Below are 14724 nucleotides of genomic sequence, written 5' to 3'. Positions count from 1 at the left end.
TATGAATACATTGGTGTCATCCAGACAAACTTTATAATTTTACATACAGTACATGCAGGCTTGAGTAAATATTCTAAATCTGTCTGAGAAAGTTTTATGGTGCTGATTCCCAAAAAAAGGGTTTGCAAACTCTTTTTTTTCATGTCCCGATAATGTTAAAGACCCACAAAGTTTTCGAATTAAAAATTCATGAACAAAAGTTAAAATTATTACTTGCATCTCAGGGAAAAATAACAGCACTATGCAAATGTATATGCATATGTACCAATCTCATGCCTGATAACAAGCCAACGTCTGGTAATAAGCCCATGCCTGGTCATAAGTGCATGTCTGGTAATACGTCCATGCCTGGTAATAAGCCCATACCTGGTAACAAGCCCATGCCTGGTAATAAGTCCATGCCTGGTAATAAGTCCATGCCTGGTAATAAGTCCATGCCTGGTAATAAGCCCACGTCTGGTAATAAGTGCATGCCTGGTAATAAGCCCATACCTGGTAACAAGCCCACGCCTGGTAATAAGTCCATGCCTGGTAATAAGCCCATGTCTGGTAATAAGCCCATACCTGGTAACAAGCCCATGCCTGGTAATAAGTCCATGCCTGGTAATAAGCCCACGTCTGGTAATAAGTGCATGTCTGGTAATAAGTCCATGTCTGGTAATAAGTCCATGCTTGGTAATAAGTCCATGCCTGATAATAAGCCCAAACCTGGTAACAAGCCCATGCCTGGTCATAAGTTCATGTCTGGTAATAAGTTCATGTCTGGTAATAAGTCCATGCCTGGTAATAAGCCCATACCTGGTAACAAGTCCATGCCTGGTAATATGCCCACGTCTGGTAATAAGCCCATGCCTGATCATAAGTGCATGTCTGGTAATAAGTCCATGCCTGGTAATAAGTCCATGCCTGGTAATAAGCCCATACCTGGTAACAAGCCTATACCTGGTAATAAGCCCATGCCTGGTCATAAGTGCATGTCTGGTAATAAGTCCATGCCTGGTAATAAGTCCATGCCTTGTAATAGGTCCATGCCTGGTAATAAGCCCATGCCTGGTAACAAGCCAACGTCTGGTAATAAGTCCATGCCTGATAATAAGCCCATACCTGGTAACAAGCCCATGCCTGGTAATAAGTCCATGCCTGGTAATAAGCCCACGTCTGGTAATAAGCCCATGCCTGGTCATAAGTGCATGTCTGGTAATAAGTCCATGCCTGGTAATAATTCCATGCCTGGTAATAGGTCCATGCCTGGTAATAAGCCCATGCCTGGTAACAAGCCCATGCCTGGTAATAAGTCCATGCCTGGTAATAAGTCCATTCTTGGTAATATGCCCATGCCTGGTAATAAGCCCATGCCTGGTAAAAAAAAACCATGCCTGGTAATAAGCCCATGCCTGGTCATAAGTGCATACCTGGTAATATAAGGCCCATGTCCGGGAACGGACCCTGCCTCCACTCCGAACGTTTTCTCGATTTTTGTCTTAGTATTATCATGCGCCTGTTTTACCCGTTAACCATATTTTGCACCACACATCATTGAAAGGCATAGTTACTAAATCATTAGATTTACATAAATTTCTTAGGGGCTTTGACTTCCTACAAACGTTCTTATACCTAAAATTAGAAAGTTTTCAAAATTACAACATATTATTTGAAATATTGGCAATGTTTATCAACGTTAAAATGTCGCAAAACACAACAAGAAACTGTATCTGTAGGCGTTAGCTGTTTATAACGGAAAGAACCGAGTGTTTTTCTTCAGTTACAAAAGTTACTTACTTTACACAATTACCACCATTGAAAAGTGTGAGCTTCTAATTTTACTTCAAGTTAAATGAAAAATAATTAATTGCATACCGAAAAAAATACGTGGCACTATATCTTATATTGAATTATAAGGAATCGCGCGTAACAGTGAGTTACGTTATTATGACGTCATAAAGGTTCACGCTCAATTTCGCGCTAGCTTTATAGATCTCGAATCAAGCACGTCATATAGATGTTTATCGAGTAGAGGACGGACACGGCGATTGTAAATTAGATTAAAAGGCTGCATGCAGGTCTAATAATGTTAAAAAAGACAATAAGACATTAAAACGGGAGTTACAACGTGACGTACGTGGGTAATACGTCAATCTTCAATAGGACTTGAAGCTTCTCCGTACGGTACGGTGCTGTTGATTTTTTAAGTGATTGTCGTATTCGTTTTATAAAATATTCAACTAAAAAATAGTGATTATATAATAAAACAAATATTTCATGGGTTTCTGTGCTCTAGTTCATAATATTTACCCCTCGGTGATGGTAATCAACAAATATTATATTGCACGAGGCCAATATAACATTTGTTGTCAAACCCATGAAATACTTGTATAATAGGGAATTTCCATTTGACGGATAGACTATAACTAGGTATTTACAGTATAAGGAATGTCCATTAGACGGATACAGTTGTATATATTATAACTAGGGCTATATAAGGAATGTCCATTAGACGGATAGAGACTATAACTAAAGATATATAGGGAATGGCCATAAGACGGATATATATTATAACTAGGGCTATATAAGGAATGTCCATTAGACGGATAGAGACTATAACTAGAGATATATAGGAAATGTCCATTAGACGGATATATATTATAACTAGGGCTATAGAAGGAATGTCCATTAGACGGATATAGATACTATAACTAGAGATATATAGGGAATGTCCATTAGACGGATATACATTATAACTAAGGATATATAGGGAATGTCAAATATTGATATAATGATAAAAGAAATACATGTACCTCATTAGTCCGCTAAACATGCATATATTATTAGTTTTTCCTTATTATAAAGTTTATATATTAGGCCATTTTTTTTAAACCTAATAATATTGGCAGGTTTAGCGGACTAGTACCTAATATCATGACAAGTGAAATAAAATAATGGTAGAAGCAAGTATAAAACCATATATTATGCTAAAAACTCTTCTTTAAAGCTGCAAAAACCTGTACAATATATGAATATTTACACTTAGAAACTCTTCACAAAACTTCTGCATACGTTTCAACGTTTATTAGATTTAACACAGTAATCAGGTACTTGTAGTATATAAATTGGTGTTTTCAGTCGATAGCAGATATGTCCATTAGACAGATGAGATTTCCTTCGGTAAATGTTCCCACATCGCGCATGCACACAGGGATTGTTTACCTCGCCGAAAGATAATAATATGAAATAGTGACTAGGTCGTTTCTATTTATTTTTCAGTTTTTTCTTCATTTTGAACAAAATGGTTATACAAACTTTTAAATTTTGTTATTAACACAAAGTACACAACTTTTACCATTATTTTCAGTTCTATAATTCGTTTTATCTTTTATTACATGATTTTTTTAACGATTTAGTCCTGCTTTGTAAGTTATGGATTCTGTATGTTACGTATATTTTCCTATTGATCATATTTCAGTTTAACACAAGAGCTGCCATTTTCAGATATGTGATGAATCTATTTTTTCATGTTAACCGACACATGATACGTAGTAAGTTTCGTCTTTATGAGGAGAATAAGCCAATTCCACTGTTCAACTCGTAGGAGTTATCTCTCTTTTACCATTACATTCGTGGACATTCTCCAGTGTTGGTGAAAGCTACGAATATTTGCCTTATCAACGTTACTTCCAACACAGAATTGATTCATTGTAAAATTATTGTTTATTGTGTTTTATGTATGCTGATATTAAAACAGGAATCACTTTACTAATAATAAATGCTGTAAACAAGTTAAATGAAATTGTAGACCACAACCTGGGTGTATATGTAGCTGTATAATAAATATAATGATTTTTTTGGCAGTACTACCAAAATTCTTTTAAAATCAAAACCTATGTATGAATTGTAAGTAGTAATTCTCAAAATGTTGGTAACTTTTGGTAGTAAATATTGAATTTAAAGCTCTTTTTGATTCGTCAGCTATGTCAGGATGAAAATTACGGCACATGTAACTTTAAAATGTCATAGATTTCTTTGCTGTCTGATAGCTGTCTCGATTCACCAGCCAGATTTCCAACGCTTGCTGTTCAGACGTCAAATTCATAACGTCGTTATGACATCCGATACATGAAATGATAATTCAGACGCTACATCTATATGACATGATTCCTGCGTGACACTTCCGACGTTGTTTGGGCTTCCATATATCTTACATGGTTCTGACGTCAGGCTCCCGACGTGGTTTGGAAGTGCGACATTTGGCAAAACACCATGTAGCATTTCCGATGATATCTGACACATATTACCGACTTTATTTCAGATTTTTTATGCAAACGATAATTCTTTACATTACACAGAGTCTTAATATTACTATTTAAAAGTGTCTAGTTTTCATCTTTCTGTTCTTTGTATCAAAGAGAGCGATAGGAATAACATTTAAATGGAGAACACCGCCAATATCCCATCTCCATGTAATATGACAATAAAAAAGATAACTCCTCGGGGGAATCCGTCCCGGTTCAACACAAAAAGAACGTCCTTTATAAAGTGTCGGACATCCGAGGTCATCAGGTCATGTAAGGCTGCTCACCTTGTCCCCATCACGTGTTAAGGGGCGTAACCATAGCAACGAGAGACCGAGTAAGTTTCCATAATCGCATTACACAGTAAAACGCCTAGGATTAAGTTGTATTCAACTTTCACCAAAAGATTAAGGTTGGAAAAGGCTAAGAGAAAACAAATCCTATACAGTGATCCTATGCTCTAGTAATACATCAGTTTGTATGTGTATGAACGAGCAGTTTTCTACTATTGACCAGTATTGTAGTATTATTAGGTATGGAGTTTCTGTATCTGTCTTATGGAAGGAAATCTTATCAGATAGGACTGTTATGTACGTTTTTGTGCTAAATGTTATGTTTTAAGACACTTACATTGGTCCATCCTCGATACTCCATGAGTTACTATCACTGTCGTTATATCCAACCATGTGGATATATGGACAGTTCTAATAACCCCTTGGATGAACGTTTTTATCATGCAGAGTTATCTTCTCTTTCGAAAGGAGTTTTTTTAATATATATTCAGCGTGTACTACTGCAAAATAAGTGGTACCAAAATATACCCCCGTTTGCTAACTATCTGTTTAAATACATGTAGATACTGGGCGACTTTGCAATAAACTTCTTATTTGAAGTTGAGCAACTGTGTCAAGATTGAACATCGAGCGGTGTTCCAGATTCTGTAAGGTGAGCTTCCCTAACCTTGAGCTATAGATATAGGTTAATAGTGTGACAGGATCAGTCTTCTATCTACAGAATCAAGTTACATATATAAGTAGTCTCAGAATCGACTCCTCTGGAAACCTCTCGACACCTGTTGATGCTTCTGGTGACCCGACACGCCAAGGCCTCCCTGTAGGTTTTTAAAGACTATCCAATATTACCTGTCAGGTCGGAGGTCATGTTAAAGGTCAAAGTTTGACAGTTGAGCGACAACTCAACCCCCGAGTTTTACGTGACTTCATGGCACGACGGACGATATATAGCAGGTTTGCCTTATTTTTGTACGGATGTACAAACTGAGTTTTTTTTTAAACTAATGATGTACAATGTTGAATTTATTTTGAGAACAATGAGCTGTATGGTGACTTTTTTCAATATGAAGACGTAAGAATTATAATGTGTAATGTGACTGAGTGGGGCGTTATGTCCGGTATTTCTGACAGTATGCATGAGCGAGAGAACGCTATAAAAATATTCACGCAAACACAATGCAGGGGAGGCCGTCCTTTAATTACCCTAAATGTTGACAGGACGTAAATAAAGCAAGCAACCAACCAAATAACGTTTTTTACCTTGAGGTCTCAAAAAAGTAATATAATTTTCTTTGTTTAATTCAACCTGCATGGTGCTTATCAAAAATCAATTATTTGTTCTGAGTTAAAGTTGAAGGATTGCAATACAATTTCTTTCTAGTTCCGAGCAAAATGTTTGCCGTATTGACTATTGGTGCCTCCCATCTGGAAACCCAAACATATACACTATATATGTACGTCCACGTAGCGCCCAAAACTTTGCACTCTGACGAAGGTCCCCCAAATCTGCCGCCTCTCGTGTGGAGCCACATACCCCAACAAGGTCGCCTCTACAATCTGGCCGTTCGTGTGGAGTCACATGCCCCAACAAAGGTCGCCTCTATAATCTGGCTGTTCGTGTGGAGCCACATACCCCCACAAAGGTCGCCTCTACAGTCTGGCTGTTCATGTGGAGCCACATACCCCCACAAAGGTCGCCTCTACAGTCTTGCCGTTCATGTGGAGCCACATACCCCCACAAAGGTCGCCTCTACAATCTGGCCGTTCGTGTGGAGCCACCCCCCACAAAGGTCGCCTCTACAATCTGGATGTTCATGTGGAGCCACATTCCCCAACAAAGGTCGCCTCTACATTCTGGCCGTTCATGTGGAGCCACATATCCCAAGAAAGGTCGCCTCTATAATCTGGCTGTTCATGTGGAGCCACATACCCCCACAAAGGTCGTCTCTACAATCTGGACGTTCATGTGGAACCACATACACCCACAAATGTCGCCTCTATAATCTGGTTGTTCGTGTGGAGCCACATACCCCCACAAAGGTCGCCTCTACGATCTGGCTGTTCATATGGAGCCACATTCCCCCGCAAAGGTCGCCTATACAATCTGGCCGTTCATGTGGAACCACATACCCCCACAAAGGTCGCCTCTACAATCTGGACGTTCATGTGGAGTCACATACCGAAAAGAAGATCGCCTCTACAGTCTTGCCATTCGTATGGAGCCACATATCCCAACAAAGGTCGCCGCTATAATCTATCCGTTCGTGTGGAGCCACATACCCCAACGAAGGTCGCCTCTAAAATCTGGACGTTCATGTGGAGCCACATACCCCACAAAGGTCGCCTCTACAATTTGGCCGTTCATGTGGAGCCACATTCCCCCACAAAGGTCACCTCTACAATCTGGCTGTTCATGTGGAGCCACATTCCCCCACAAAGGTCGCCTCTACAATCTGGCTGTTCATGTGGAGCCACATTCCCCAACAAAGGTCGCCTCTACAATCTGGCTGTTCATGTGGAGCTACATACCCCCACAAAGGTCGCCTCTACAATCTGGCTGTTCATGTGGAGCCACATACCCCCACAAAGGTCGCCTCTACAATCTGGCTGTTCATGTGGAGCCACATACCCCCACAAAGATCGCCTCTATAATCTGGCTGTTCGTGTGGAGCCACATACCCCCACAAAGGTCGCCTCTACAATCTGGCTGTTTATGTGGAGCCACATTCTCCCACAAAGGTCGACTCTACAATCTGGCCATTCGTGTGGAGCCACATACCCCCACAAAGGTCGCCTCTACAATCTGGCTGTTCATGTGGATCCACATACCCCCACAAATATCGCCTCTATAATCTGGCTGTTCATGTGGAGCCACATACCCCCACAAAGGTCGCCTCTACAATCTGGCTGTTCATGTGGAGCCACATTCCCCCACAATCTACAATCTGGCTGTTCATGTGGAGCCACATACCGAAAAAAAAGTCGCCTCTACAATCTAGCCTTTCGTGTGGAGCCACATACCCAACGAAGTTCGCCTCTACAATCTGGACGTTCATGTGGAGCCACATACCCAAAAGAATGTCGCCTCTACAATCTGGCTATTCATGTGGAGCCACATACCCCCTCAAAGGTCACCTCTACAATCTGGCCGTTCGTGTGGAGCCATACACACCCACAAAGGTCGCCCCTTCAATCTGGCTGTTCGTGTTGTGCCACATACCCCCACAAAGGTCGCCTCTACAATCTAGACGTTCATGTGGAGCCACATACCCTAAAGAAGGTCGCCTCTACAATCTGGCTGTTCGTGTGGTGCCACATACCCCCTCAAAGGTCGCCTCTACAATCTGGCTGTTCATGTGGAGCCACATACCCCAACAAAGGTCGCCTCTACAATCTGGCTGTTCGTGTAGAGCCACACACACCCACAAAGGTGGCCTCTACAATCTGGCCGTTCGTGTGGAGCCACATGCCCCAACAAAGGTCGCCTCTATAATCTGGCTGTTCAAGTGGAGCCACATACCCCAACAAAGGTCGCCTCTACAATCTGGCTGTTCGTGTGGTGCCACATACCCCCTCAAAGGTCGCCTCTACAATCTGGCTGTTCGTGTAGAGCCACACACACCCACAAAGGTGGCCTCTACAATCTGGCCGTTCGTGTGGAGCCACATGCCCCAACAAAGGTCGCCTCTACAATCTGGCTGTTCATGTGGAGCCACATACCCCAACAAAGGTCGCCTCTACAATCTGGCCGTTCGTGTGGAGCCACACACACCAACAAAGGTCGCCCCTTCAATCTGGCTGTTCGTGTTGTGCCACATACCCCCACAAAGGTCGCCTCTACAATCTAGACGTTCATGTGGAGCCACATACCCTACCCTAAAGAAGGTCGCCTCTACAATCTGGCTGTTCGTGTGGTGCCACATACCCCCCTCTAAGGTCCCTAAGGTCGCCTTACAATCTGGCTGTTCATGTGGAGCCACATACCCCAACAAAGGTCGCCTCTACAATCTGGCTGTTCGTGTAGAGCCACACACACCCACAAAGGTGGCCTCTACAATCTGGCCGTTCGTGTGGAGCCACATGCCCCAAAAAAGGTCGCCTCTACAATCTGGCTGTTCATGTGGAGCCACATACCCCAACAAAGGTCGCCGCTACAATATGGCCGTTCGTGTGGAGCCACATACCCCAACAAAGGTCACCTCTACAATCTGGCTGTTCATGCGGTGCCACATACCCCCCCCCCCCCCCCCCCCACAAAGGTCGCCTCTACAATCTGACTGTTCGTGTGGAGCCACATACCCCAACAAAGGTCGCCTCTACAATCTGGCTGTTGATGTGGAGCCACATACCACAACAAAGGTCACCTCTATAATCTGGCTGTTCATGCGGTGCCACATACCCCCCACAAAGGTCGCCTCTACAATCTGACTGTTCGTGTGGAGCCACATACTCCAACAAAGGTCGCCTCTACAATCTGGCTGTTCATGTGGAACCACATACCCCAACAAAGGTCGCCTCTACAATCTGGCTGTTCATGTGGAGCAACATACCCCAACAAAGGTCGCCTCTACAATCTGGCTGTTCATGTGGAGCAACATACCACAACAAAGGTCGCCTCTACAATCTGACTGTTCGTGTGGAGCCACATACCACAACAAAGGTCGCCTCTACAATCTGGCTGTTCATGTGCAGCCACATACCCCAACAAAGGTCGCTTCTACAATCTGGCTGTTCATGTGGAGCCACATACACCACAAAGGTCGCTTCTACAATCTGGCTGTTCATGCGAAGCCACATACCCCAACAAAGGTCGCCTCTACAATCTTGCTGTTCATGTAGAGCCACATACCCCCACAAAGGTCGCCTCTACAATCTGGCCGTTCATGTGGAGCCACATACCCCAACAAAGGTCGCCTCTACAATCTGGCAGTTCATGTGGAGCCACATACCCCCACAAAGGTCGCCTCTATAATCTGGCTGTTCATGCGGTGCCACATACCCCCCACAACGGTCGCCTCTACAATCTGACTGTTCGTGTGGAGCCACATACCCCAACAAAGGTCGCCTCTACAATCTTGATGTTCATGTAGAGCCACATACCCCCACAAAGGTCGCCTCTACAATCTGGCCGTTCATGTGGAGCCACATACCCCAACAAAGGTCGCCTCTACAATCTGGCAGTTCATGTGGAGCCACATACCCCCACAAAGGTCGCCTCTACAATCTGGCTATTCATGCGGAGCCACATACCCCCACAAAGGTCGCCTCTACAATATGGCTGTTCATGTGGAGCCACATACCCCCACAAAGGTCGCCTCTACAACCTAGCCGTTCGTGTGGAGCCGCATACCCAAAAGAAGGTTGTCTCTACAGTCTAGCCGTTCGTGCGGAAGCCATGGTGTCCGGCCAAAGGAAGCAGTTCGTGCCGCAATCAGTAATATAAAGAGAACGTGCTTTAAACATCTGATAAACATCTGATATTTCACATTTCGGTATCGATCTCGTGACATGTTGGGTTGTTAAATCGAGGTATGGGGTCTGGAAAAAAGTGACAGCTTAATTCCGCATTCGAGGTTAAACTAGATAACAATTTTACTAGAATGTGCATACTTTAAAGGACACACTACCTAAATAACACGTTAGATATATCCAGCTTATGTAGATAGAGGCTCTGGTTACAAATCACCTAATAAAACCGATAAAATGGACGTCAGAAAGTGTCAACTTCAATCATGTGACATCCTTATTTCTTTGTTCGGGTAACGTATTGTGTTACTATATGTTTCAAGCATTTTACATGTATGATCTCATGATGCTGATGATTGGCTAATCAACCGGCGCAGCGACATCATATTAACGTTATGGAACTTTAACACAAAATCCAGAGTGTACTTCCATCTTTCTATTGTATGACGGCCGAAATGTATACGTGTAGAATGTACACTATGAAAATCTACCATTTGATGCTTGACCTTGCGGGGTCAATACGCCAATATGGACCTTTATAGTTAGACTGGCTACCAGAGTTGTTGATAAGACTTTCTCAACAGAGTTCTTTACTAGATTATCTCCCCTAGATTGAAACTTAGGATCATGCATGTACTAGGGAGACAAAAATAATCAAGCCAAATTTTAGTGATTTTTTTATCAATATTCTAGAGAGTGGTGGTCAGTCTACTTTAGAGTGAGTGTACACTTGCAAGAAAAGATGCAGCCTATTACTCTGGTGGATTATGTTTGATATTTATCTAACATGGACCTTGGTCAAATTAAATAATAACCGTTATTATGTAAGATTCTACCATGGTGATATAACACTAGATGAACCGAATCAAAGGTTCTTAAATTTTATATTAGACATATATTTTATTCTAAATAATGTCAAAAGGATTATCTGATGTACATGTTAATAACAACAAGAACAATAACCATATAACGGCACCCTGAAGAACTCAAATGTTTGGCCAAAAGAGTTCACAAGCGCAATATCCACCAGATTGTAACATCACACTAAAGGGAAACACTGAGTCGGTATATTATATATCCAACTTCACGTGACCATTTATTAGCCAGAGAAAATAGTAGAAAACATATCTTATCTAATACAGTTTATACCCATGGTAATGTGACACTGACATACGCTAGGGGATTGTGTACCTTGATATCGCGAATAAATTAAACGATTTCTCATCATGAATCAGTAACTCCTATGAATGAATATATATCCTATCCATCTTGATATACGTGTACATATGTATTTCACTTGACTTCGATACCCCAGGCATCAATCATACGGCAGGGTAAAAGATCGATAGGACATTGCCTTACACTGGGTTGGTCTGTATTTGATATTAAATAAAGTACACTACATGTATCTTATAATACATTCTGTTGATTTCTATCAGTTTAATAGAATTTCAGGCGGAATGTCGATTTGTTTGTTTGATTAAATCGGGCGGCCTCTCATGCATGTATGCGATGTGAAGCGTGAATTAAGTGCGCGATGCGTGTTTTGAAAGACTGTTGTGTTTTCTCGTACATGTATAGTGGAATTATTTCCCATCTATGGTGCTATATCACTGTAGCATGCCAACGAATACACCAAGCAACACACCCCACACAGTCACTTTATACCACAGGGACCTGGCACGAAAATTTTTAACCAATAGTATACATATATATATTATAGTATAAAGGGTATGAACTCGGCGGTCGAGAAAAACGGACCTATTGTTTAAAAACCGTGATTATTTTAATAAATGGGTTCTATACAACATTGACAGATATATTACCTTTAAGGGAAATAATTTATCTTTCTATTGAGTGCTTGATGAACAAAATTGACCAAGTATTGACGAAGTTATGGCTTGATGAATCGGGAAATTTACGAAAAATATGCTAGGTAGACATTTCCTTGTCCGGTCGAAATGTCGCCTCGGCCCTAATGGGTACCTCAAAAACCAAGCCAAAATCACAAAATTTACGCTTGTGGTGGTAAACAATGCCCATAACTGTGTTCATCCACAATCTCCTTTGTAGGTGTCATCACCCGTACTTTGTAGAAACTCCATTTAAACATCGTGTAGCTCACTTACTTTAACCGTCACCGCCATGTTCATTTTTTTCTCGGAACGCTTCTCGACTTTACATAAAGTGACTACAATATGCAAATTATGTTATGTTTGCTTGTCGGTAAACTCGAGAAGCGTTCCGAAAAACAAATGAACATGGCGGTCACGGTTAAAGTAAGTGAGCTACACGATGTTTAAATGGGGTTTCTACAAAGTACGGGTCATGACACCTCCAAAGGAGATTGTGGATGAACACAGTTATGGATACTGTTTACCACCACAAGCGTAGATTTTGTGATTTTGGCTTGGTTTTTGAGGTGCCCATTAGAGCCGAGACGACATTTCGACCGGACAGGGAAATGTCTACCAAGCATATTTTTCGTAAATTTCCCGATTCATCAAGCCATAACTTCGTCAAAACTTGGTCAATTTTGTTCATCAAGCACTCAATAGAAAGATAAATTATTTCCCTTAAAGGTAAGATATCCGTCAATGTTGTGTAGAACCCATTTATTAAAATAATCACGGTTTTTAAACAATAGGTCCGTTTTTCTCGACCGCCGAGTTCATACCCTTGATACTATAATATATATATATATATATGTATATTGTTAGTTTAAAAAAAAGTCGTGCCAGGTCCCTGTGCTTTATACTGGCAACGGGCAAACCAGTCGTCTCACTCCCGCTATGCTGAACGCTAGGAAGAAGCAGAAACTTCCGATTTTGTAGACTTCGGTGTCTCGGCCAGGGAACAGAACCCAGAGGCTACCTCACAGGGGCGAAAGCTCAACAGAGGGCCAAAAAATGAGGCGGTGTCAAGGAAAACGTGGGGAAGAATAAAGTTAGTTAGGAAGAAGAGAACATATAAGATCCTGAATTTAGTCGCCTTTACTATTCTAAATCCCTACCTGCAGGGCAGGACAGGACGGAAAACCGCTTTTGTCAATAGCGTAAAGCAAATTATCGAAAAAATATATATATTGAAATGGAGATATCATTATCTTTATGAAAAAGCACGTTAGTCGAAGTTAAATACCCCATGCAGTATACCCGACGAAAGCTAGTCATATGCGCTTAAGTATTCTTCAAAACCTTCATTTTGTAATGGTTGTTGTCTGCAAGAGAAATAACTAATTATGGCAATTGACGCCCGTTAGGCGCCCGGAGAAGTAAACCAAGGCGTAATGTTGCATGGGATATTAATGGTTTCCCCCACAGGAGAGTTCTTATGTTCTACTTCCGCTATGTCTCCGGTAATTAGCCTATTGAAGGGCGTTATGGACTCTGGTCGACAGATACGGACGCGAATAATAATCCCATGTTTTAGTGTTTATGCGGACATCTCCTATCGTTCCATCTCTGTTAATAAATGGAGACCCGTTTAATAGTTTTTCTTGCCTGAAATCAATATCATCTCTGCTTACCTGAGTACCAATATCACTTTTGTAGACACATTAAGCTTTGTAAAGAGAAACAGTATCTCTATTTGACTAAGTGTCCGGTGCCGTTTAGGAGTCATACCAGTGTAATCGTCGGATCTTGTAAACATTTCGGTAATCAACACATTCTCCATTTAATATTTGAAAACATTCCAGAGGTGTGGACATGCATCAGCAGCACCGTCTCCTAATACTCAACTTCGGTAGTTCACTGTTTTATGTTTATTTTATTTTTGTTTCTGATATGCTACCATCTTTACCGTCTGCATCTTTTTGTCATTTCTTATTTGCTAAGTAATTGTTGCATTCGATGTGGCGCCATGACAACGCCAACAAGAGTCTCGTGGTTTTGTATAATGTTCTGCCTTTGTAAGGATTTATTGATAGTAAGTGACCCGGGATTAGCAAGTCTACGACTACGATAGGTCAAAATGAGGACATACAACTGACGTGCACTTTTCTGTTGTGTAAACATTCCAAAGCTTTCGGTGGCGTTTGGTAATACAAGGGTTTGATGGTGAAATTAAGATATTACGATTTGTGAAGCTATCTATATTTGAATTGAACACTAGTTGCTGGATAGACGATAGAGGACTTCCATATGTAATTAATAATCTTATTTAGGTCAACTTGTAGCAGGGGTTCCCCAAAGATCTGTTCTTGACCCTATTTTATTTTTATCTACTAGTATATCAATGATATTGCAGATATTCCCGAATCAACTATATGTCTCTTTGCGGATTCATCAGACTATAACGTTTTTTCATTCGTACAAATATCTACAAAGTGTCAATGTTTCTGAACATTGTCGATTTGAGAGTTTAATTCTAAGGTCAAATGAATTAGAGTCTGAGTGTTTAAATTGGGACATTGGGATCATTTAAAGCCGGACCTGAAACTGACCACTGGTCAACTTGAGGTCACATACTGGTCATCTGAGGTCAGTCCCACCCGTCTGTTTGGATAGTATGTTCTGTTTAGCGTCTGATCAGGTCAGCTTGTGTCCGGTCGGCGAGGTTTCTGTTTCCCATGGATACACGGGAATTAAAGCCTAACTTATCATCAGAGGCTAGGACACGGAGGGGTATTATTTTAACCGACTCGTAAGTCCAAACCCCAAGATAAGAAATGCTAA

General features: G+C 41.4%; 1 protein-coding gene across 1 annotated transcript; it reads left to right on the top strand.

Annotated features, from left to right (window-relative positions):
- The first annotated feature begins 272 nt into the window (after nucleotides 1–272).
- LOC138305200 (collagen alpha-2(IV) chain-like) lies at nucleotides 273–1424 on the top strand. The gene has a single exon (XM_069245637.1). It carries the CDS (start codon nucleotides 273–275, stop codon nucleotides 1422–1424), a length of 1152 nt encoding a protein of 383 aa, XP_069101738.1.
- Nucleotides 1425–14724: the final 13300 nt, after the last annotated feature.

The sequence above is a fragment of the Argopecten irradians genome, chromosome 1 (genome assembly GCF_041381155.1).
Source record: "Argopecten irradians isolate NY chromosome 1, Ai_NY, whole genome shotgun sequence".
In the NCBI taxonomy this organism is placed as follows: Eukaryota; Metazoa; Mollusca; class Bivalvia; order Pectinida; family Pectinidae; genus Argopecten; species Argopecten irradians.
The sequence above is the reverse complement of the archived record's forward strand: the minus strand, read 5'-3'. Positions and strand labels throughout refer to the sequence as shown.